This window comes from Ctenocephalides felis, unplaced genomic scaffold (genome assembly GCF_003426905.1).
Source record: "Ctenocephalides felis isolate EL2017-DRISC unplaced genomic scaffold, ASM342690v1 CF-g0.4_SCAFFOLD_03571, whole genome shotgun sequence".
NCBI classification, from domain to species: domain Eukaryota; kingdom Metazoa; phylum Arthropoda; class Insecta; order Siphonaptera; family Pulicidae; genus Ctenocephalides; species Ctenocephalides felis.
Window position 1 is genome coordinate 32,362,752 of NW_020539725.1, and position 25,532 is coordinate 32,388,283.

Consider the following 25,532-nt stretch of genomic DNA (forward strand, 5'->3'; position numbering starts at 1 on the left):
TTACATTTTATTGATGCAGTCCAGCATACTTTACAGTTTGAAGTATTTAGTCTTAGTAATATTGTACTAAGTTAAAAAACACAGGTGTGATAATCATTTCATTTTAAATTAAAATGAAATAGGATAATAATTCTTTCTATATACTATATTTTCATTGTGATGTTTAGATGTTTTTGTTTGATTATCACAATTGTGTTTTTTAACTTAAAATATTGTACTATGATTAAATAATTTAAACTGTAAAGCATGTTGGATTGCTTCAATTAAATGTAAAATAATTATTTCTTTATGTATTTCTGTATTCTGCATACTGGTCCACGTATACAGACCATATAGAAACACATCTTGATTTTTTGATGCTCTATTATCTTCTTGTTTTTGACATAAATATTTTAATCTATATAAAAAATATGAGATAAGATATTGTTATCAGCGAAGAAATCCATTATGATAACAGAGTATACATAGATATAATAAGAGTATATTACGAATATATTATATACTCATATTATCATATTGTCTTGGGTTACCTACCCAATAGAAAAGTTTTGAAAACCCTGGAATTGCAATTGCTTTTGTTGACAACAAATTTAACCTAAAATAAATGTCAAATGTATTATTTGTAGAACAACCACTCACAGTATAATTATCCAAAAAAATATTCAGGTATTTTAAAATAACTAATATACTCAATATTTTAATGATTAACTTATTTAGAGGTTTATTTTTGGAAATTTAACGTCGAGTGTATTTGATTTAAATTGTTAATGTGTTTTGACTGTTATTGTCAGTTACTGTGTTTTATGGTTACTGTTTTCTGTTTAGAAGTCCTTAATAAAAAGTAATATTTCTTTTAAATATATTAGATATAAGTTTAATTATTTGACAAATGTGTAATTATATATCTATGATAATTAAGATATGCGTTTTAAATGTCTTTTACCATTATTGAATTATTTTCCTAAAATATATTTTAATATTTATTTAATCTAAAATTTATTATAAGAATATTTACTTACAGTAAAACCTCGATTACCCGAACTAATCCTTGTCGATAGGCATACTGATAATCCAATGTATGAAGAATAATGATGTGTATTTATCAAAAATTACAAATACATACATAGATATCAACAAAAATCAATGTTTAATAAGAAATTAACATTTCCTTATATAAGTACACATACATTTTTTTGGATTATATTACATACACACTCGTATACTAAACTCCAGCATAAATCGTGCAAAATATCTAATTGTATGCGAATCCCTATAACTGAGGTCCGATAATCAAGGTTCTACTGTATTTTGTATTTATGTAGCAATAAGTTTTACTCTTCTTTATAATTTTTTTTAATAATCTACAGATATTTAAAAGAAGTCTAAATATTGTTTTGTACCAATATGTCTCTGAAATTATATTTTGATTTAATGTCTCCACCTTCAAGAGCGCTCTTTATATTCTTGAAAGCAGCAAAAATTCAATTTGAACCTTGCATAGTATCACTGGGCGAAGGTGAGTTACATTTAAGAATTTAAATAACTATATTTATAATTTTATTAAAAATTTAATTTGTGAAATACATTATATATGTTTTTAGGTAAGAATTTAGCACCTGAATTTGCAAAAATAAATCGGTTTCAAAAACTACCATGCATTGATGATAAGGGCTTCAAACTTGCTGAGAGGTGAGAATTAATATGGAAAATAACTTATGTTTTATAATTAAATTTAAGAAAGTAATTAATACACCCCTGCCTGACTGAGATATGAAAATATTGTCAATAAAGAAAAATAAAATAAACATAGAAACTGAATTTTGAAGAAAATTTGAAACAAAAACATTTTACTGATTCAACTTATAATTCATGACAAAAAGAAGTTTATAGATTTAAGTATTTTTCAAATTTTTTGAAATTTGAATAAGGATCTAGTTGCAATAATAATATAGAATGCTTTTGTGTAGATTGCTTTGTAAACTATGATTTAATTTATTAAATTGCATTTATAAATTTTCTACAGAAAGCAACATTGAGCAGTCTATAATTTTTACTAAATATACTATATATTATTCAATGTAACAAATATTGTTTTTAATAGTTTGATATATTATACAGTGTTGCAATATTACGTTATTTATCAAAAGCATATCCAATAGAAGAACACTGGTATCCTCAAGAGGCACAAAAACAAGCTTTGGTAGATGAATTTTTGGAATGGCAGCATATCGGATTAAGATTACCTTGCGGGATGTATTTTATAACAAAGGTATAGTTAAATGACTTTTTACTATGTTTATATTTATATTTGTATGTATATTTATAATATACATATGTGTTTCATATTATCACTGTAGTTAAATATTGTGGAAGTTAACATAAATACAATATATTTATTATTTTTGAGTAAGCATACTTGTAGAAAATAACAATATTATTATATAAGTATAGAAGTTTAATTGAGGACCACTTAAGTCGGTTCAGTAAAGTAATATTTATGCTTTTCTCGCTCTATTATTATAATAAATATTGTAAATTATTTTTTTTGGGCTGTTTAATTATTTGTAAAAATTTTATTATTAACAGTTTTTGACGCCGCTAAAAACAGGTAAATTTGCAAGTCCCGAAGAAATTAAAAAAAGTGAGCAAAGGATGCACGACGCTTTGGAATCGTTTGAAAATCTTTGGCTGAAAGACAGGACATACATGGCTGGAGACCAAATATCAATTGCTGATGTATTAGGCGCATGTGAGGCCGAACAACCGAGTAAGTTTTTAAAAAATTATTATCAAATCAATTTAAATAATTTTCATATTTCAATAAATGCGTTCATGATATGTTATTCGGATGCTTTTACTACTACGATGATTTTTATTGTAGAAATAGCAGGGCTTGATCCATCCGAAATGCATCCCATATTCAAACAATGGATGGAAAGGGTGCGCAATGATCTTAACCCGCATTACGATAAAGCCCATAGATTTGTTCAACAATTTTATGAACAACAGAAAAATAATTGATTTTGTACAACAATTTTCTCTATAATTGTACAATAAATTATTTTTGATTAAATTAATTTTAAATTGGTATTTTATATATTTCGGATACATGATTTGACTCATTACAGTAAAAGTTTAACAATCAAAGCTTAAACACTTAATAATGTGGCAAATTGTTTGAAGCATAACAATATAATTGAATATAATGTTCGCATTTAAATTTGGTTAATGTGTTGAGATTCTTCTTGCGATGAAAATTCCTTCACATGCAGGTAACCCCCATAAAACACCGTAGTTACGTTCCAAAAAAGTAGCGTGTTATGCGAATTCGTGTTATATCCGGGCAAAGAATTAGTTAAAATGAGGGGTTACGTTCCAAGAATTCAAAAAAACATGCTCTACATATCATGACTTTATAATATTTAATTATTTCAAGAAGTAATATACATTACATGAATTATAAGATTTTTTTTGTCATAACTACTAACTAAGTGCAATCTAACGCAATCTGTTTTTTGCAAGATATTCTCATCCTCTGAGCAGTTTTTGGCAAAAAAATTATATTTGCTTTTGATTACTTGCTTTTAGCAAAATAATATTTATATATGTAACACATGCAAAGTTATCTTTATTATACTTTTATGCTCATTTTATTTAAAGAATATTTGGTCAAGAAATGTGAAATATAATACCGGATAATCCTAGAATTTTTTTCGATAGAATTTACGCGCTCGAATAATAAATATCAGATTACTCATCTTTTGCCCTAGTTTTATCACATTTTTAGAATACAATCAAAAAGAAATTATTAAAATTATTTTTAAAAAAATATTTAAGATATGTCCAAAGTTTTAGTTCTAAAAATATTTTAGTATTTATAAATTTGTTTATGTTCCCGTTACTGTAGCGTTTAGATTAAAATTAGAAGGCTTTATTAAAACTATTTATAAGCAAAAGGAGTATCAGACCACACTTGTATTTCTTAGCCTCATATTGCGAGCATACAATATGTATTTACGCGTGATATATACTTAGACATGATAATTTATAATCGACTAAAATTGGAATTAGTAAATTAATTTGCATGTCTAATATGTTTTGATTTGTTTGTTGAAAGTTTGCATATATTGTAATTTGCATGAATTATCTTTTACATTGAAAAAAGTAACTCAGTAATCAAAATTTAACGTGAAATTATTATTAAAATGAATATTCCTATAATGTGATTTTAATTTAGTTGCATAAATGCAAATACTCTAGGAATATGCATTTGCTCGCAATGTAAATAGTAGCTAATAACAACCGGTTTCACTGCATCTGCAAGCCTACGTTTACACAATTCTGATTTACATCAAATATTTGATTTTTTATAGTGTTGACAGCAATCCTATAAGCTTGTGATGATTTTTAATGTGGTTTTATAGATGACAAAACTCTAAAATTTATAGCTTCAAGCAAAAATACAAATCATAGTTCGTGAAATATCATATCAGATCAGATATCTGATCTGATATGATATTTCACGAACTATGATTTGTATTTTTGCTCACATATATATGTATATCTGAGTACATTTTAGAATTTGCTCACAGGCATTAATTGATATTGTTAAGTCATATACATTTTTCGAATATACATAATGTATTATAATGAGATTTTAATTATATATATATGACAACTTGACTCCAAACTTTATTGGAACCAATTTTCTCTTTGAATTCGCAATCAATTTTGCGTACTATCTTTCAACAAATTAATCGAAATACGCAACATGAGTACAAAATCTGGTTATATATAATAAACAATGTCATGAAGCATGCATCTGCGATGTGTAATAAACACATGGCGATATAAAATTTCTGTATAAATTTGACGCAATCAATTTATGGATTGAACAATTGAGACTGCGCAAAATGAAATAGCATTCTTCAAACGATTATTTGAGATCATTGTTTGAATAAAGATGTGATGCGAAATAAAATATAAAATAAAGGTTAAGGATAAGTCTCTCACTTATTAAGTAATCATTCAGTTAATTTGAAAAAATAAACTGCAGTATTTTATATAAAGTTTTCACAAATTATCAGCATTTTCAAAAAGGCATTTTTTTAATATTGAAATTTTTCAAATGTTTGCAAGATTTTCAAAAATGTTCAAAATTCTAAAAAAACTAATTGTTCTTTTCTGAGCTTTTAAAATTTTTTAATTGCGGAAGGGGTAGTTTGAGCAATTTGCCTTAATGCACGATGCCATTCACCACTAGTTAATTTTACATTTTTTTCAGATTTGTATCACATGCAATTGAAATTTTGCCACAAGAGCTTAATATGTGTAAATTCTATTTTGAGGAACCGTGTTATAAATTACATCGGAGGCCAAGGTTCATTAATGAACAAAACAATACGCGGATCCGACGAAAATAAACAAACAACTTTTGTTTTCGTATCACCGTTGTGTTGCCGTCTATATGGAAACAATGGTTTTATAAATATGCTTTTATAATTATATTGCTCTGTTGATATGTGAAAATTTAGAAATATGATAAGGTAATAAGAACAATGCGACAACATTTTTTCATTATATTAACAATGATATGTTTCGCACATTTGAATTAACGGCGGAAATAATAATTCACTAAAACTGGACATGTATGTATGTTTATAAAATCCTGTCGTGGTGTATGTTTAAAAACGTGGACTAGCATTAACTAGTTCCGAGTTCGATCCCAACCTCGGCCACCTCGATATCAAATAGTATGGTATCAATTTTCCACTGGAGATTATAGACCACTAATATATTCTCAAGTGAAAATGACGATTTTGTGCTGCAATGAATGAATTCTCAATGAAATATTATCTATACAAATATATCTATAATGAAAGTGAAATTACTGTTCAAAGTATTAGATAAACATTTTGAAAATCGTTGGTGTATTTTTATAAAAAGGTTACATCAAAAGTTTAAAATCATGAAACATAAAAAACAAGGCTCTGCATGAGTTGTGGCTGTTCTTAAAAAAAAGGGATCGCAGCTTAAAATGCGAAAGATGCATTTTATCTACGTTACTGTTTACTTGTTTAAAAGTAATAAATTAGAAATAGCTTTTTAACGGTCAAGTGTCAGGAAGTAAGGCATAAATCTCAGGAAACAATTTATTTATTTATTTATTTATTTATTTATTTCTTTATTTAACGCCCAAGGCAATAATACAATATAATTACATTCTAAAGTGTACAAATTATAAACTAAAGATAATATGAGAAAATTTGGGTATTAAGAATTCATATATAGATTTGTATATATACATAACACTTAATATATATAAACTACAAATATAAAACAATAAATAAAAACTAATAAAAATTAAACATTTAATAAAAACTAATAAAATTAAACATTTAATAAACTATAAATCACTACTTAAGACAGTCTTGAAGGATAATTTTTCTGGCATGTAATTGTGAATGATGATGATGCTAGTATTGATTATACCTATATGGTTTTCGATGTGAAACAGATTTGATAAAACACAAAGTATTGATATAGTGTCAGTATATTGGTACATAAAGTCAGTTATGAATATTTTTTATGATACCATAAAAAATATTGTATGTTGATATGGAATAGTATGAAAGTACGTTTTCATGATATGCGAGTTCGCCCGGTTTAAATAATTTTATTACTTTTGACGCTTAGAATACAACTAGTTTGATAATTGTAACCGACTTACAGGTTTCAAGAGTTTAATAATAATGTTAGCAGGTTCAGAATATTTACTTATCTTTTAGAACATTACAAGATGGATACTATTAGCTCAATCAATTAGCTCTAAAGCTCTGCTACCGTTATTTTATTTAAAAGTCGAATTACGCTAAAGGATCATAAAATTACCGCTCAGAGTTTCACACAGCCAATTGAAACACGTTACGAATATAGTTTATTATAAATTTACACAAATTAACCATCGTCGCCTATATTTTATTTTATTTTCAGAGAATATAATTAAACCGATTTTCTCACTAATTCTACTAATTCCTACGAAGGAGTTGTTATATATTAAGGTTTATATTTGAAAATGCGCTTAATTATATTGCGCATTAAGTTTTAATTGATAAAAACTAACTAGCTTATGATAAAAATTCATAGAAATCAGATTATACGTATTCTGATAATTCGAAGCAGTGAGAACAAATTTTCAAAATTTTGATGCCGAGACTGCATCATGTTGATGAAGTCCAATAAAAAGACAAAATTAATTTATACAAACCGGGGAATAACGACATATGAGAGATAGGAAAAAGTTATCAAATTTATGTGTTTATGACCCGTTTGGACCGTTGAATAACTGTTTTCTCTTAACCCATATTGAATTAAAACAAGAAGTTATTCAACAGCCGAATTTTAACATGCATGTACCTGGAAACACACACACACAAGCACCTAGCAATATATATATATATATATATATATATATATATATATATATAATATACATGTTTAGTCTGTTTTTGTATATAAGCCTGATTTTTCATACACAATTTAATGTGACAAAAATTGTTTGTCGGAACACTTAGCAAGCATATCTCCTTTTATGACAAAACTTAATAGCCAAAGCTTCCTCTCATCGAAGGATCTAAAGTCATAAAAGCGACGACGTCATTAATTTAATCAAATCAGGATTTTCCATGTATATTATATATATATACGAGGTGTGTTCAAAAAGTACCCGGAATTTTTAAATTTCGCGGGTCTGGAGTGTCTGATTGTCAAAAATTTTTTTTTATTGTGTTGGTATACATGCCCCTAAAGTATGATGAAATTTTCAGCTATATTCACTGTTTACTTTGTCTGTGGTAGTCGCTAAGGTTCGACGTGTTTACTGAGCTCGGCGATTTTTACAATGGAAGAATTGAAAAGTCAAAGAATTTGTATTAAATTTTGCGTAAAAAATGAAATAAAGTGTAACAAAGTGTGTGAAATGTTACAAAAAGCCTATGGTGAGTCTGCTATGAAAAAAACAAGTGTTTACGAGTGGTATAAGCGTTTCCAAGATGGCCGCGAAGACGTTGAAGATGACGAACGCTCCAGTCGACCCAGCACGTCAACAAACGATGAAAATGTGAAAGAAGTGGAAAAAATGGTTATGAATGATCGCCGAATCACAATTAGAGAAGTTGCTGATGAAGTTGGCATATCAATTGGCTCATGTCATAACATTTTTTCAAATGTTTTGGGCATGAAACGAGTGGCAGCAAAATTCATTCCAAAATTCCTCACTCGTCGTTGCTTGTTCGTAATTTTTTGGCCAAAAACAATACCGTAGTCATGCCCCAACCTCCATATTCACCAGATATGGCTCCGTGTGACTTTTTCCTATTCCCAAAGTTGAAGAGACCCATGAAAGGACGGCGGTTTTCCTCGATTGAAGAAAATCGCTGAGAGTGCTCAAGGACATATCAAAAAGTGAATATCAAGGGTGCTTCGAAAATTGGAAAAAACGCTGGCATAAGTGTATTATATCTGGGGGGGACTACTTTGAAGGGGACCACATTAATGTAGACGAATAAATAAATATTTTTTTGAAAAAACGAAAATTCCGGGTACTTTTTGAACAGACCTCGTATATATATATATATATATATATATATATATATATGTGTGTGTGTGTGTGTGTGTGTGTTTGCATGCGTGCCCATATGCATGATTTGCTTGTGTCGAGGATGCCAAAATATTCAGCTCAATTAAGTCGTAACAAATTCATTGTCTCCCATGGCTGAAACAATTGATTCAAATTACTAGTTTAAAATATTCGATCTTCCATAAATAACTAATAATATTGAAAGATTTAAAAATGTTATATTTACTCTTCATTTCTGATAGAATATATTATGATTATTTTATCAATTGGTTCTGTAAAATTTAACAATTAGTACACTTTTTGAAACTCTTAATATTTCAGTGCTATTTATATTCTATTCCATATTAATATGAAATATTGTTATATTTTCAGTGTTCAAAAAAAAACTATATTTTCAGTGTTCTTTGAGCTGTTTTGAAGTATTTTTTACTTTCCAGCTTTTTTTTTATTAGAAGGAAGCCCAATAGTTGACCTTTCTCTTTAAAGTTTTTACTTTACATACTCCTTGTACAGTGTGATCTGATACATAGCAGCAATGCCCAGAAAGGCTATTTTCACTCGGAAAAATATTTGAGTCAATATTTTCAAGTGAAAACGGATATCACTAGTGCTTGATATCACGTAGTGCGGAAATTGAACTCGAAACCTCATGGTCGAGGCTCTTACCTCTGCACTACGAAAGACCATTTTCAAAATATAATTTAATAGTAGTTTTAATATCAATTTCATTATCATATCAATTTTTTGCTGTTATTTACATAAACCTTATTAAAGCGAAATAAAAAAAACATTATCTAATCCATCAAAATATATTTTGTTTTGATTAGATAACATCGTCGTTTGATAATAGAATTTCATTAGATTCTGTGTAAATATTTGATATAATTTATGAGATAATAAAGTCGTATCACATTGCGTTAGACGATATAAAGATAGACTCAAGAAATCGATAACTTTATAAACCAGCATTATTATATTATCTTGAGTAGATACAGAATAAATAATAAATATTCTTATATTATATATAATGTTAGTAATATAGCACATACATTTAAATATTTGTCATAAAGCGCATTTGTATGTAAAGATTCAAGAGCATTTTAAAATCTCTCATTTGCATGTTTTTATTATTAGAATGATGCAATAATTTTTTTATTATTTTAGGGTACCTTTTCAAGTAATGTAAACACATTTAATTTAAATATTCATTTAATGGCTTTAATATAGAATGTATAATTAATCAACATTTATTAAACATTTATTAAACGCAAATAATTTTTTTTATATACTTTGTTAAAGAAATTGTTGAATTTATAAATTAATAGATAATCCACAAATCAAGTTTACTTTAAACTGAGTTGTTGAGCAGATTTAAAAGATAAATCGTCCGTAATGTTGATCTGATTTTCCTCCCCGGAGAGATAACAGTTGACTTTTTGAGAGGCGTGAACATTATTTTATGATGAAAAGATTCTAAATCAAAAAAAATATTTACAAAATCGATTTACACCAACGAAAAATATACGTCATAAATTAGTTTTGGAAATTTTTAAAGTAAATATGCACATTTAAGAAATCTATAATATTTAAATAAATAACTTTTAGACTAATGCAATTTAATCCGTAAATGTCTTTCATATTTGTAATGTACGTTTGACTACTTTTTTATCCATTATATTTGTTTCCGATTTTGTTGTCACATGACTAATTATACTCTGTAAATAAGAATGCAAAAAACAGAAGACTTATTTTTTTAAGAAATAATAAATATTAAACTTTCGTGAACATTACTAACTTTTTTACTATGATATGTAAATTAAGGTTAAATTGATTGCACGTGCTTATTAAATAAAATTTCGAGCGTTTGAGAAACTCCATTCTGAACAGCTGACTACTTTATAGTTTATTATACTGTAATAATAGAGTATCAAATGCGGGGGGCAAATGAACTGAAGACAGAAATATCTAAATTATGAAAAAAATATTTCTTGTATAAACATTATAAAATAATTTTGAAAAGCGTTTATTTGCAGTTTTTTAAATTTATTTTTTTAACAGCCATCAGAACTTTTAACGAGTTTTATGAGCTATTGTGCTATCTTCTTAAACGTAATGACTTTTTTATAGATGGCAACCCAAACAGTTGCCTTTTCTGTATGTGATGAAATTTATTATATATAATTTCTGAATAGTAATGGAATATTATTAAGTTAAAATTCACTCCTACTATTGATCACGTGAGTCTCAAAAGCGTGAGAGAAGCTTTACTTTATTTTACTATATTTAACAAATCTCGAAAAATCACGTGAGGGAGGGGGTTCTAGTAAAATATCATATTTTTTACCTGACTTTGAAAAAAAATTTTACGATTTTTTTCACGCACCAAAAATATACTGTTTTTTTTTAACTTCCTATTACAATTTCTTACATTTTTGGTCGACGGGGGTTAATTATAAATATCATCACGAATCAGCAGGGGAGACAAGGGGTCCAAAAATGCTTAAAAATTGATTAATGGAGACCCCTTCAGGGTCTTTATTGATGGCAAGTGATAAGCTTACAATTAGCAATATTTTAATCTTTTAAATCGTTGGAAAAAAATAGTGAGATACAGCATATTAAGTTTACATATATAAATAAATATATATATATATATATATATATATATATATTTATATATTTATATAAATTATTATAAAGAAATTATGCTCATTAACAAACAAACAAAAATGAAAAAAATGTCTCAGAATATTGAAAATGAATAGGGGCGTCCATTAATCACGTGGGCGAGTTTTTAAGGATTTTTGGAACCCCCCTCCCTTCCCTTGGTGATAAAACTTGATATTCAAAATTACCCCCCTCCCCAACAAAACATCACGTGTATTTTTAGTTACGTAATAAAACTATTTTTTAAATTTTTTTTTAAATGTTTGAATTTGTTTTTAAACAACTAGTTAAAAAATAAATACACGTGATATCTTACTATACCCCTCCTTCCCCCACGTGATACTTTGTGATTTTTTGTCAAACCCTCCCCTCCCCCTAAAAACCTTTTAGGGGCTTTTTTCAACATGTCTGCATGTTGAAAAAAGCATTACGACATTATGATTGTATTGTCACAAATATGTTAACAAATGATGGTAATAATTAGTGAGTTACATAGTTCGACACCTCTGCTTTAATTCTTGTTTATACCATAAAACTTTAAGAAGCGCAGAAAGCCGTTATTGCCTCGTCGCACCAATCGGCTTCGTGCGCTCACGGTCACGTGCCTTCGAATAAAATTCAAACTGGCACTAAAGAAAAATGATTGTATAAATGGAATGGAGACCGTAAGGGTCACGCGCCTGTTTGTGGTTCTTATCACGGAGAGATAAGAACACGAGAGCAAAATAATTATTTACATACATCAGTTATTTTTGATGTGCCAGTGACAAGTGCATTTCGCGAAAGTGAAATCGAATGAGGTTATGTGTTAGAAGTGTCAAAGTGTAACCACATTGCGGCGGATAGTGGATTGCGAGGAAGAAGTAAGACCGTCCGCGCATACACGGTATACATTTGTGCATGGTTCGAAATGTTTATTTTGATTTATTTTTTAAACTAGCTGTAAGTGGAATTCTGTCTTAAGGCAATTAAGGCATCGTGCCTTAAGGCAAATTGCTGGAACTTCCCGTACCGCAATTCAAAATTCGAGTAATTAAACATAATCAATAATAGTCAATAAACGTTGATCAATGATTTGAAACTTTTAATAAAATTTCGAACCATATTAAATCATCTTGAATCATTCTATCTTAAATCATGTATTTTGAAATATTTTGGAAATTCTGAACTTTTTTTCAAACCAATCGTACTGCTTTAACTGCATAAAGACGAAATATCGAACGCGTAAACATTGGTACGGAACCCATAGGAATGTAAACAAAATTTATACTTATTATTAAAATCTCTATAAAATATCTGATAATTTGATGTGCATATATCTAATGTTCATTTTTGACCGCCTAATGGTATTTTTTTTACTTTTTTTTGTTAGATCTCCGATCAATTCTTCATCTTGTCAATACAAGTAAAATGTTTTTTGAATTATTCAAATCGGACGCTCCATTCTCTTAAAAACTGAGTTACCGTTTTTGGCACTTTTTGCCCCATACCTTGGGAACGGCTAGGCCTGCCTTCACCAAAAACTAATCAGCACGTCTCCTTATCAATACGAATCGAATGTTTTTTGAATTATTCAAATCGCTTCATCCGTGTTCACGAAATCGTCGACGAAAATTTGTATCCGCGCACACACACACACATACATCCATTTTTTCTAAGGTATGCCAAAATGTTCAAAAACCTCTGAAACGTAAAGATATATAAAAATTTTCGTTTTCGATTTTTTTGCGATTACTATAACTTGCCCTATGGGAAGTTAACTAGTGGTGCACTAATTGCTGGTACTTTCCATACCGATAATTTTATTTTTCAAAAAAATTTCATTTAAAAAAAAAATTAGAAAAAAGATCTTGGGAATATTGGAATTTTTGAAAAAAATTGAATTTTGTTTTAGGCGAAATATCGAAGCGCTTCGTCGCTGTCTAAAAGTCTAAACGTTGGTACGAAATCCATAGAAATGTAAACAAAAATTGTTCTTATTATTGACCCTTTCAACTTGAATGCCGCCGCTCCGACGACAAAATACATATATTTTCCGGAATTCGCGAGTGGAAAGGGTTAAAATCTTTGATAATTTGATGTTCGTATGTATAATGATCGATCATCTTTGACCGCCAATTAGCGTTTTTTTACTTTTTTTATTGAATCTCCGAAACCACTAGACCTGCCTTTCCAAAAATTATCAGTTCTTAATTTCCATCGACACAAATAAATTAATTTTTGAATCATTCAAATCGGAGGCTCTGTTATCTCAAAAACTTGAGATTGGCATTTTTGGCGGCGAAGAATTTTAAAAATTCAACTGCTTAACGTATACCTATAGTACTTTAGTTTGTTATTTCAAACTAAAAAAAACAACATTTAATTAACTAATTCGCGATTCCCAACCAATATCTTTCGAACAGCTTTTGAATTTTTAAAATCGATTTAAGATTGTGGGCTAAACCTTGGACGATTTTTTTAAATTACAAAGTAAAAACTGATCTAGTACTAATCAAGATACTTTGAATGTCTTTTAAATTTTAGAGATCAATCCAGCAGCGGCTGGACAATCACATACTTTTACCACATTTGGTCTTCTTTGATGGAGAAAACATAACTTTAGCTAATTTTTTCGTAAAACATAAACTTCCTTTTCGAAAAGTTAACAACAATTATAGTTTTATATTACAAAGAATAATTAAAAAAGAGTGCGCGTAAGGATCACACGCGATTGAAGTAAAACTTATTTGCTACTGTACAAAGTAGCAATTTTAAGTTAAGTAAAAATAAAATCATGTAACAATTTTGAATAATGTTTATTAGTAATATGGTAGCATTCGTGATGCACACATTTATTAGTGTCAATCATTATACACATTTATATAATGATAGATTATAAATTATATATTTATAATAGCATTAAAAACATGTATAATATTTAAAAACAATAATGTAATTAAAGTCATACTTCAAATATGACATGATCGGTTTGTCATTGTAATTAGCATTTAGAAATGAACCTTCGAGAAACAGAGTAAAATATTCTTCTGATTCAGGCATTTTTCATTAAATCAAGATTAGTACTACGATGTAACTTTAAAATGTTTATTTATCTATGCCGATTTCCTTGTTGGTATCGGTACGCATACAACGCTGATGCCATTACGTATACAACGACAGATCTGTATTCACATACACGACCACTAATCACAATCGACCCATATAGAAATGATATCATCGAGAGCGAATGACGAATCATTGGCACTCGACTCTTATTTGCCGTAACGCACTTCCGTTGCATTTGTACGGATTTACACCCTAGTCGCGCCTAAAGAAGTTTTACTTCAAAAGTCTTCTTTCAAACTACATGAATATCTACAATAAAGTTATGAATACTTTTGCAAGTTGTGAAAAACTAATATTCGATTTCAAACGTTGATCACAATAAGTTAGATTATATTTATTATCCATAAGAAATGAAAAAAATAATTATAATATTTAACGATACTAAAATCTATTTCGGATATATAGCACAAACAGACAAAATTGGTAACAAAATTAATATATTATTAACTGATCAAAACATTTATTTTCTTGTTTTGTTACTATTTTTTAATCCTAATACCAAAATTTAATTATGATATAATTAAGTACATTAATGAAAGGTGAATCACTGGGTTTTCCTTTTAAAATTCTATGCTATTTGTCAAATTAATTACTCAATGCCTTTCTATTTAGACAGATTGTAATTTATACTTTCAAATTTTAGTTGGTGTTTTTTCAATTTTATCACAACTGATTTTGATTGATAAGAATTGATTGTACGAACAACTCTAGTTAATTTACAAATTTGCAACAAGTCCTTTTTTGATTAACGCAAGATCAGTTTTTGTTTGCTACAAAATTAGCAGAATCGTCTAAGGTAAATCATTTGCTATTTAGTCAACTTCAACAACTCCAGTAGTTGACCAAGCTTAGGCAGAACATGGTCATCTGATTTTGTGGAATCCAACAATAAATTAACATAATATGTTACAATAAATTATTATATGTTTATGATACTAGATTGAAAAGTTGTGAATTAATACGTAATAAATCAGTATTTAAAGTGTCCAAATTAATTTTTTATTTCCTAATTAGTGTGTGAAGTGTTGTGATGAGAGGTGTTTTACTATGTCTTCTGAAAATGTGAGCGAGCTACCGAGCGATGAAATTGAAGGACCCATCAGAAGCATTTTCATGTGTGAATTTCATCCGACAGCCGGGCCCAAAATAACATGCCAGATTCCAGAGAATTACGTAACAAAAGAAGTCTTCGACTCTGTGAGTGTTTATATGATACCAAAGGCCCAATTGCAGAAATGCTCATTGACTGTGTAAGTAATGCTATTTTGAAATTATTATCTTAATTTATTACGCAAATTAGTTTGCTATATGCGCAGTTCTGGCGTCAGTTGGTAAACAATATTCGAGAGTGAATGGAATCATGTTGTTTTGAGATAGTTTTGTAATTAGTTTATATAACGAATATTGATTAATATAAATACGCTGATAAGAATTCCAATTAATATTTAACGCTATTTGGATTATTTCGTAATTCTTATATGGACAATCTATTAAAGGACAAGCATATAATAATTAAATTATTATTTTTTTAAATTAAACATATATATTATTCAGACGTGTAATATTCATATTATTTTTGGCTTAGTAGCCATCCATTAATTTCATTTATTATTTAGAACAGCAATCAGAACATATAAGGGTCCCATAACCTGTTGTGTTGAAAACACATTAAAAATCGGCAGAAATTATTCATGATATTGATTAAATCAATAATTAAAATACAATTCACAATTATTTCACAATACAATCGAAGTGGTCTTAAAATAGTAGCACCAGACGTATGCCATTAAAATTGCAATATTTGTTTTTATATTTAAATACAATTCAACCTTTATTAGGAACAAGTCGTGAATTACTGGTACATTCTAGTAATGAGTCATGAATTTCACTAAATGCTTATCAGTTTTTTCTTAATAAGAATAAAATATACTCCTCAATTTATTATAAAAGGTATAAATTATATAATTATATATAAATTAAAAAATAAAAAGTAATAACAACATTATTAAATATCGATTATCTTTGATTTTTGGAAAAAAAATGTAACTTGCTTAATTGATTTCCGGAATTTGTTCAAATATGCCTAGATTTTTGATTTCAGAAATTACTTATATTAGGTTGTCAAATATCTCCCTTCCGCTTTTTTGCTCTTGGTTTATAATAAAAAAAGGCGGAAGGGAGATATTTGACAACCTTATATATAGTAAAACGTTCCTAAAAATACCTACCTTCTTTTGCGTACATTTGTATAATAAATATTATCATTTTGCTTATAAATTAAATGGGAAATCAAAGTATTTTACAAGACGTACATTTTAATTATACTATTATAATTAATTTTTAATTATATTATTAATTAATTATATTTGTATTATTATAACTATAATGATTGGTACTAATTTCTGAAGGCGATTAGGCGTATTTTGATATTTCAATTAAAGAGGGTGACAATTTTAGGTATATTTTATAAAATTTCATCAATTTTTAGGCTAAAAATAATACATTTGACAAAACTACACAAATTTAATATAATTATGCACAAAAACAAATAAAAAAAATTCCTAAAATAAAAATAATTCGTCTTTGATGTGTTATATAGTATCTGGAATATAAAAATATTATTTCAAAGTACATTTCTTGTTTGGATAGGGATTAAAATATTTGGTGTGATTATAATACTTATCTATTTAACAATGTAATGCAAAGTGAATGTCCGCTTATCATTTAACTTTTGTTTTCTTCGTGAACACAATGCTTTTATAGTTTATACATACACAATTATAAATATATATATATATATATATATATATATATATACATATATATATATACATATATATATATATATATATATATATATAATTTACATCTTTACATATTATATATATATATATATATATATATATATACATAGCTGGGCACCGTTAATCAAATAGTTAACTTCGTTAATCGTTAATCCGCTACAAAAAAAGTTAACTTCGTTAAACGTTAAAGCGTTACATTTCGGAAGAATTAACGCAAGTTAACGTTAATCGTTAATCCGTTAATATGTGTAAAATTACATTTTTATATCGTTGCGTTAGTGAACTTAAAAAACTTATTAACTTCCCGTAGGGCAAGTTATAGTAATCGCAAAAAAATTGAAAATGAAAATTTTTATATATCTTTACGTTTCAAAGGTTCCTGAACATTTTGGCATACCTTAGAAAAAATGGGTGTGTGTGTGTGTGTGTATGTATGTATGTATGTACGTGTGTGTATGTATGTGCGGATACAAATTTTCGTCGACGATTTCGGGAACACGGATCAACCGATTTGAATAATTCAAGAAACATTCGATTTGTATTGATAAGGAGACGTGCTGATTAGTTTTGGCGAAGGCAGGTCTAGCCGTTCCGAAAATACGGGACAAAAAGTGCCGAAAACGGTAACTCAGTTTTTAAGAGAACAAGATAAGGAATCGATAAAATTTTCATGAAGGTAGGTCTAGCGGTTTCGGAGATATGGAGAAAAAAGTAAAAAAATGGGCCATTTGGCGGTCAAAAATGATCATTAGACATATGCACATCAAATTATCAGATATTTTATAGAGATTTTAACAATAAGTATACATTTTGTTAACATTCCTATGGGTTCCGTACCAATGCTTATGCGTTAGACAGCGACGCGGCGCTTACGCGCTTTATATTTTGTCCCTATACAGTTAAAGCAGTACGATTGCTTTGAAAAAAAGTTCAGATCTTCCACAATATGTCAAAATAAAGAAAAACTAGCTGTAAGTGGAATTCTGTCTTGAGGCAATTATGGCATCGTGCCTTAAGGCAAATTGCTGGAACTTCCCGTACCGTAACGAAATGTTCCAGGAATACTGAATGTTTTCAAATAGATTATTATAAATATTGTAACATTGTCTAATATTTATGAGAATTATATAAACTGAATTGCAGAGTTGAAATTATTTGAAAAGTATATTAGAACTATACTCAGAATTAAAAATCTGAAATATTTTCGATATACAAAAAACTAAAAAAAAAAAAAAAAGAAATTGGAACAAATTTTTTTTTCCAAAATCAATTATTTTGTTAAGATAAGCAAAAAGTTCTTTGAATCATTTAAATCGGACGCTTAGTTCTCTCAAAAACTGCCATTTATTACATATTTTGCTCCGTATCTTCGATATGGCTACGCTTGCCTTTGCCAAAAACTAATAAGCACTTCTCCCAATCATTACTAATTGAATGTTTTTTAGATCATTCAAATCGGATACTCCGTTCTCTCAAAAATTCGATTTTAATTTTCTGCACTCTTTGCTCCGTATCTCCGAAACGGCTGGACCTGCCTTTGCCAAAAACTAATCAGCTCTTTTCCCAATCAATAGGAATCGAATGTTTTTTGAACCATTCAAATCGGTTGATCCGTGCGCCCTAAAACGTGACTGGAAATTTGTATCCATACATACATACACACACACACACACACACACACACATCCATTTTTTCTGAGGTATGCCAAAACGTTCAGAAACCTTCAAAACGTCGAGAAATGTTAAAATTTTCAATTCCGATTTTCGGCCCATTACAATAACTTACCCTACGGGAAGTTAAAAATATTTTTTTTCAAAAAAAAAAAAAAAATTAAAAAAAATCTTTTATTTTTTAAATTTTTTTTTCAAAAAAAAAGTTATTTTTTGTCCAATTTATAGTTTCTCAAAAATCTTATTCTTTCAAAGTAATTTTTTTTCAAAAATGTTAATCGTTTTAAAAAAAATAATAATTTTTGGTACGGGAAGTTCCAGCAATTTGCCTTAAGGCACGATGCCTTGATTGCCTTAAGACAGAATTCCACTTACAGCTAGTTCTTTAAAGAGTTTGTAGCTCTTTGGTTTTTCTATAGACTGAGTGACAGAATTGAAAAAGTCTTCCTCCTCGTCATCATCGTTGTTACTCGCATTGCTCCCTCCGCCACTTAAACTATCTCTGTCCTTCGAATTTTTCGCTGCTTCTTGCCATAAGGCATCTTCTACCTTTTTTCCGTGCATTTTCTTACTGCATCCTCTCTACTGCTGTCATACGTTTCCAGCCACATTAACCGAAACTTTGGGTGAAATGCCGCGGCAAGTTGGCACTGTTCATCATTCAGGAGTAGTCCAAATCTTTTCTCTATGCCGTTTAATAAGGCATTGGCTAAAGCTGTGCCGTGCGGTAAATAGTAGGCATTGGATTAACGATTAACGGACTTCTCGCATTTTAACGGAAGTTAACGTGTCCGTTAACATTTTTAAAAGTTAACTTAAAAGTTAATCCGTTAATCAAAATGTTAACTTCGTTAATTAACGATTAACGGATTAACGAGTTAATGCCCAGCTATGTATATATATATATATATATATATATATATATATATATATATATATATGATTTACAACTTTTATAATAAATATTGAGGAGTATATACACTTTCTTATTTACATATCTAATTATAAATTCATGTTCTTTTTTCATTTTTAAATGATCATTTAGCTTTTGAAACCATATGTGTGAAAGCGAATTAAAAATTCAAGAAACATTCTCAAAAACGTGTTAATTGTTTTGATATAAACCATGTTTATTGAGTATTTGATGAGAAACTAAAAAATTGTTTTCGTCGTTCATTATTTTCGTTTATTTTTGTGTTATTTAGTTTTGGAATTCTGATTCAAGCAATACTTCTTATAAATGTGTATATATACGTATATGTGTCTAAAAACAATTGTTTACCATTTATCCATATGGAATCTGCATTATACGGGTTAATTGTTTTAACCGACATCATTAAAAGTCAATAATTTTAGAAAATTTATCCAGAACTTGCTACATTCCTTTCACTGAATGAATTTCAATCTTTCTAATTCATTTGAAGTTTTTGTTTTCTACTTGTATACGTTAAAAATTTATTGTAACGTATTTCAATATCAAAATTTCAAGTTATTGTTCTATACGGAAGTTCTAGGTTCGATACTTAGGCCAGCTTGATGCCAAGCAGACATAAGTTTAGAATATATATAGATCGCAATTTGTTTCACAGTGAAAATGGTCTTTAAACTCAATAAAATAAGTCATCACTATTAAAATTTCTAATAATACATTTATAAAATAGAATTAGAGCAACCATTGGTCTGCCATCTATAAAGCCATGTCATTAAGAAGTAATCACAATTGCTCATAGGACTCGTTAAGTTTTGATTGCTGCTAATATAATAACAAAAAGATATGTTGCTGTAATAATTTTATTCTTAGGGGAAAACAACGAAATAAAATAACCTTTATGTAATAAAGTAATATTAAATTTGAATATATTTTTATCCATTTTTCGGGTAATTGATATATAATGTATACGACATTAGGACATGAGTAATACTCATTAGGTCAATCTTTTTTTTTGGAAATAGTTTTTAATAATTTTCATGCATAATTATATACTAATTGTAAGTAATAATTAACACGATTAATAACTATATTTATCTATTACTTTAATTGATTTTTGCTCAATTATATGAAATGGATCTTAGATTAAAGCGGTGTTAATGATACAGTATATAATTACCTTGCGTTTTAATTAGTGTAAGCTAATGATAGCTCATTATCAACGAGTCTAGTAAAACGCGTTTAAAGAAAGACGATGGAATCTTAGTTTACTATAGTAAATTTATAAATTCTTTTTTTTTTCATTTTAAAACTGTTTATTAAAATATAAACAATTTACTAAAATCTAATATTATTCAAATTTTAGTACAAGTTTTTAATTTTAATGTAATGTAAGATAATATTCGTATTATGAATAAAAATTTAATCTTAAAATTACATCGGCATTTACCTAGATATAGAGGTATAGGTATAGAGCTGTACATTGTATACTTTGGTTGTATGATATTTTTTGTTTTTACTAATTGTAATAAATATTTGTTATTAAAATTCGTTAATTGTTTAGCTATTAATATCTAATATTGATTTACGCCAAAAGTGTGTATCTTTTACCTTTAAAAGTAATGCCTCCGTTATTAAAATCAAATAAAATGGGAAATCTTTCCGTTGAATTGTACATTACATAAAAAATTTAATAAATCATTTATGTACTTAATGACCGGTCAAAAACGTTAGTATTGGGTAGTATGATAGATGTATCAACTAATTGTAGTCATAAATGAGAAATGGTAAACCAGTTTCACTCATTTTTTTAAATTTTTACTTTCAGAACGTTGGACGGATATAAAATACTGGGCTATCCTATGCGCATAGAAAACAAGAAATATATGAGGAATGCATTTTTATTTAATATATGCCTGGTTTTTATAGAAGATGCACACACCGTTCGTTATGAACCTCTTCTCAAGAAACTATCGGAGTATTTGGTTAGTATACTTAGCATGGAAACACATAAACTAAATAAATATAACAAAACAATTAGACAAACGTAAAGTATTATTACTTATATTTAAGACTGTAATAAAAAAATTGCATGCAGTAACCGTGTGGCCTACTTGCATTTTCTTTTTATACAAATATCTGATCTGATTTTACCTTTGAGGAATAAGGCTGCATATAAGGGTTTATATGCATTTCTTGTGAATGAAAGTATATTATTTCCGGAGTTTTCAATTGTGGGTAGTGTTTTTAAATCAATTTATTACTTTGCCCATATTTTCCCATATGATCATAAAACGAGTAACTATTTAAATGATGTTATACTAATAGAAAATTCATGCAATAAAGTATCTCGCCCTTTAACGTGGTAATTTTTAGCCCTATGCTATTCACGATTGGCTCTTTCTTTCTACTACAGTTTCTAATCTTTTGAAAAAGTTAAAATAAATATCAATACGAATTTAGAATAATGTAATAACAAAAAATAATTAGATTTTATTCATGTTTTACATAATATTATTAATTTGTAGTCTGATGATATCAGTTGAGTATTTATAAAATTAAATTGTTGAAAAAATTAAGGGGGGCGCTACATTTTTGTTGTTAGAGCAGGGGAGCGCGGGGCAGAAAACGTTGTAAACCACTGGTTTATGGTCTACTTCCTTGACCGATCGCAAAATAATTAAAAATTATTTGTGTAATCACTACATTTAGTGAATAATGTCGTTTCCTCATCTCGTTTATTTACTTTCATCAAATTTCTAAATTAATATTTTTTTAATTAAAAAAATTAAAAACACAATTTTTGTACTCATTATTCATTTCTATTCATTTCTATTATGAATAAGATTAAGGCTTAACTGCTTAATTGCGGTTATTTATTGCACCTGATTATTATCTTTGTTATATAAAATTCATATATTTTTTAATGAAATCATTGTCATAATTATATTATATTTATGAATTATATTTTCAGTTAGCCCGTGAAGTCGATTTCGGTTTCTTATCTCAGCCCTCATCCCGAGAAGGCGATGACAAATCGGTCCAATTTAAATCACCGTGTGTTAGGTTCAAATCAGATCTAACTATTCAAAGTGTACACGTTCAAACGAACTATGAGAGGCTTGTATCTATTATGGATCAAGTGAAAAGAGATATTAATGCTGAAAACATGTGCATTATAACAGGTAGGAGGAAAAAATCGAAACAAATATATCATAATTATTATTGTTTAATATGCTAGGTCTGCATACTATCTTATTTCTAACTATTAACTTTATTCAATTATAATTTATAGATGGTCCGATATCTCTCCATTTGACTGTGGTTGATGAAATGCGGGATCCTGCACCAGTATTGGATCATCATGTACCAGTTCTGACAGGTTTAGAAGAAGCTTTCAACCAAGAACAATGGGATCTCACAACTCACCAAATTTTACCTCATATAGATGGTTATACACATGTATTAAAGATTGCTTGCAAAGCAGAAGTTCATCCGGATCTAGTCAAAGATTGTATACAAAACTTGGTGAGCTTAACTCAATGTAATATATTAGATATTACATCCTACTGTTCTAGTAATAAATATGTTTGATTGCTAATAGGTATGCTACAAAGTAGTGATGATTATACCTCTATTCCAATATTGCAGTGTATACACACCAACTCGAAAATTACAAAAATTAGCTTCTGATAGAGAACTCCAAATCAAATGCATAGAGTTTTGTTCAAAATCTGGTAAGATCAAATTTTGCATTTAGAAGTTGTGTATAAAATATATTATTATAAAACAAACAAAAAATTAATACTAAAAAAGTTATCGATATATTAATTATTAATAGGAGATATTACATATTTAATATTGAACTTTTAGATCATTATAAAGAAAAATAAGAAACGACACAATCTATTAATTATTGATTGGGAAAAGCATTAAAATATAATTTTAGATTAAAATAATCTCATTTTATTTAGCTCGGCAGCCAGCGACTGTTTCAGATCTATATAGAACTTATGCAGCTATGGGTCATGGAGTTTCCTTAAGAGATCTTTTCTCTCGAATGAGTCCTAATGCCATGAGAATATGTGAAAGAAGTCTAGTCAGATTCGGGGTAGTGCAAGGTTTAATACGAAAAATCGACAAGGTACACTTTTTGAGAGATTTTAAATTTTCTACAATTTTCTGGTTTATTTGAAACATTTAGGGTAGCTAAATATTGTCTTTAGGTCTTTAATATTATAAATAAATAATTTTATTTAAAGATGTTAAAAATACCCTTGAATTTCAATTCCATAAGATCGCTTATATCAGAGAAAGTCAATCGGCTGCATGCATCTATAATCATGGTTATATAAATGACCAAATTTAAATATGCATATGAAAATTTATAGAAATTCAAAGTGAACTAAAAGAATATATATTTTTAATCCAAAGATTTTAACTAATAAGTATCTGATATTATTTAATAGCTTTATGCTTATCCTAATATTCAATTTTTACTCTGAACTTATTATGAAAAATTGTCACTTATATTTGTTTTTCTAACATTCTATACCCAAACATAACTGATTCATTATTATCAATATTTCAGTATCCCATTACGATTCAGTCTAAAGGTAAGCCAACTTATACGGGTCATTACACAATGGAAGAAATTTGCTGTCGTTCTTGCATAAATAATAGTCAACTTGAAGCAGAATTGGAAGCTGATCAAGAAACTTTAGTTATTTGTAGGTAACCAATAAATTATGATGAATCCGTTTGATTTGAATTTTTATAATCTCACGTTTGTTTTATAAATTTAATTTTGCCAGATAAGTATGTGCATGATATAAATTCTTATTATTAATGCAATTAAAAATTGTCAGAGTTTATATAAATGACTGGAAAATTCTGTTTTAAAATCTATTTAGATTACAATCTATAGTTTGTTTTTAATTTTCAATATTTTTTTTTTATAAAATTGTAATTAATAATTATAATATTTGTGCATAGTCATGGAATAAGAAGTGTAAAGTAGGTATCCTGTTACTCAGGGATGCTGAATAAGTGTTCAATTTTATAATACTTTTTTATTATTAATTTTAATATAAATATTATATGGTTGTGAGCTTTAATTATATTTTATATTCAAAGTCGGTGTGTATTATGCATATAATAGGTACATACTTTAAAATTATAGCTTTCTTGTAAAGTAAAAGTAAAGACGCACATCACATCTGATTTTAGATGTTACATAAAAGGTGTTATGATTAGATTGTTTTTCTTAGCATCGAATGAAAATTTATATTTATAAAGTAGATATATATATTATAACATGTATAACAAAGATGCGAATGTTACAGTGTGCAATATTAATATATGTGAAATTCGAAGTACCAAACTGAGCTAAAAATTCATTTAATAATTTGTAGATACAAAGCATCAAATGTTTATTGGAGCCGTTTTCACAATTTGAATTAAATCTCAAATATGCGAATAATTATCTTGTAGAATCAATATGTTTATGAAATTATATATTTTTGTTACTTGATTAAATAACATCTTATTTACTACACATTCACCAATGAATTATGTAATGAATTTTGCACATAATCAAGTTATTTCTTTTACGTCTACTAGTCTATATACATCAGAGATATATACATAAAAATATATTTTAATATTACATAAATTTATATAATATAATAATTTAATCTTAATATATTAATTGTTTA

The 25,532-nt window shown here is 27.9% G+C and overlaps 2 protein-coding genes across 6 annotated transcripts; both read left to right on the plus strand.

The window, feature by feature from the left end:
- Window positions 1-537: 537 nt before the first annotated feature.
- On the plus strand, window positions 538-2,728 carry LOC113384996 (glutathione S-transferase T1-like). Its single transcript, XM_026622792.1, has 5 exons — window positions 538-666; window positions 1,368-1,516; window positions 1,602-1,689; window positions 2,160-2,269; window positions 2,587-2,728. Exons 2-4 carry the CDS (start codon window positions 1,405-1,407, stop codon window positions 2,206-2,208), a joined length of 249 nt encoding a protein of 82 aa, XP_026478577.1. The 5' UTR covers window positions 538-666; window positions 1,368-1,404; the 3' UTR covers window positions 2,209-2,269; window positions 2,587-2,728.
- On the plus strand, window positions 2,682-25,021 carry LOC113384993 (GATOR complex protein NPRL2-like). Of its 5 annotated transcripts, none has more exons than XM_026622788.1 (8): window positions 2,682-2,767; window positions 15,428-15,663; window positions 21,644-21,800; window positions 22,790-23,000; window positions 23,111-23,343; window positions 23,420-23,552; window positions 23,790-23,959; window positions 24,407-24,739. In XM_026622788.1, exons 2-8 carry the CDS (start codon window positions 15,461-15,463, stop codon window positions 24,551-24,553), a joined length of 1,254 nt encoding a protein of 417 aa, XP_026478573.1. In that variant the 5' UTR covers window positions 2,682-2,767; window positions 15,428-15,460; the 3' UTR covers window positions 24,554-24,739. The 5 variants fall into 5 exon arrangements, with proteins under 5 accessions (XP_026478573.1, XP_026478570.1, XP_026478572.1 ...); XM_026622785.1 differs by lacking the exon at window positions 2,682-2,767 and adding an exon at window positions 11,953-12,208 and having other exon boundaries at window positions 24,407-24,740; XM_026622787.1 differs by lacking the exon at window positions 2,682-2,767 and adding an exon at window positions 11,953-12,168 and having other exon boundaries at window positions 24,407-24,738.
- The last annotated feature ends 511 nt before the right edge of the window (window positions 25,022-25,532 follow it).

Coding starts and splice junctions, on each gene's coding strand:
- LOC113384996 (XM_026622792.1), top strand. CDS start 1,405: ATGTCTCTGAAATTATATTTTGATTTAATGTCTCCACCTTCAAGAGCG. Junction 1,517..1,601: donor CATAGTATCACTGGGCGAAG/GTGAGTTACATT, acceptor ATATGTTTTTAG/GTAAGAATTTAGCACCTGAA. Junction 1,690..2,159: donor GGCTTCAAACTTGCTGAGAG/GTGAGAATTAAT, acceptor CATATCCAATAG/AAGAACACTGGTATCCTCAA.
- LOC113384993 (XM_026622785.1), top strand. Junction 15,664..21,643: donor CAGAAATGCTCATTGACTGT/GTAAGTAATGCT, acceptor TTTTACTTTCAG/AACGTTGGACGGATATAAAA. Junction 23,960..24,406: donor TAATACGAAAAATCGACAAG/GTACACTTTTTG, acceptor TCAATATTTCAG/TATCCCATTACGATTCAGTC.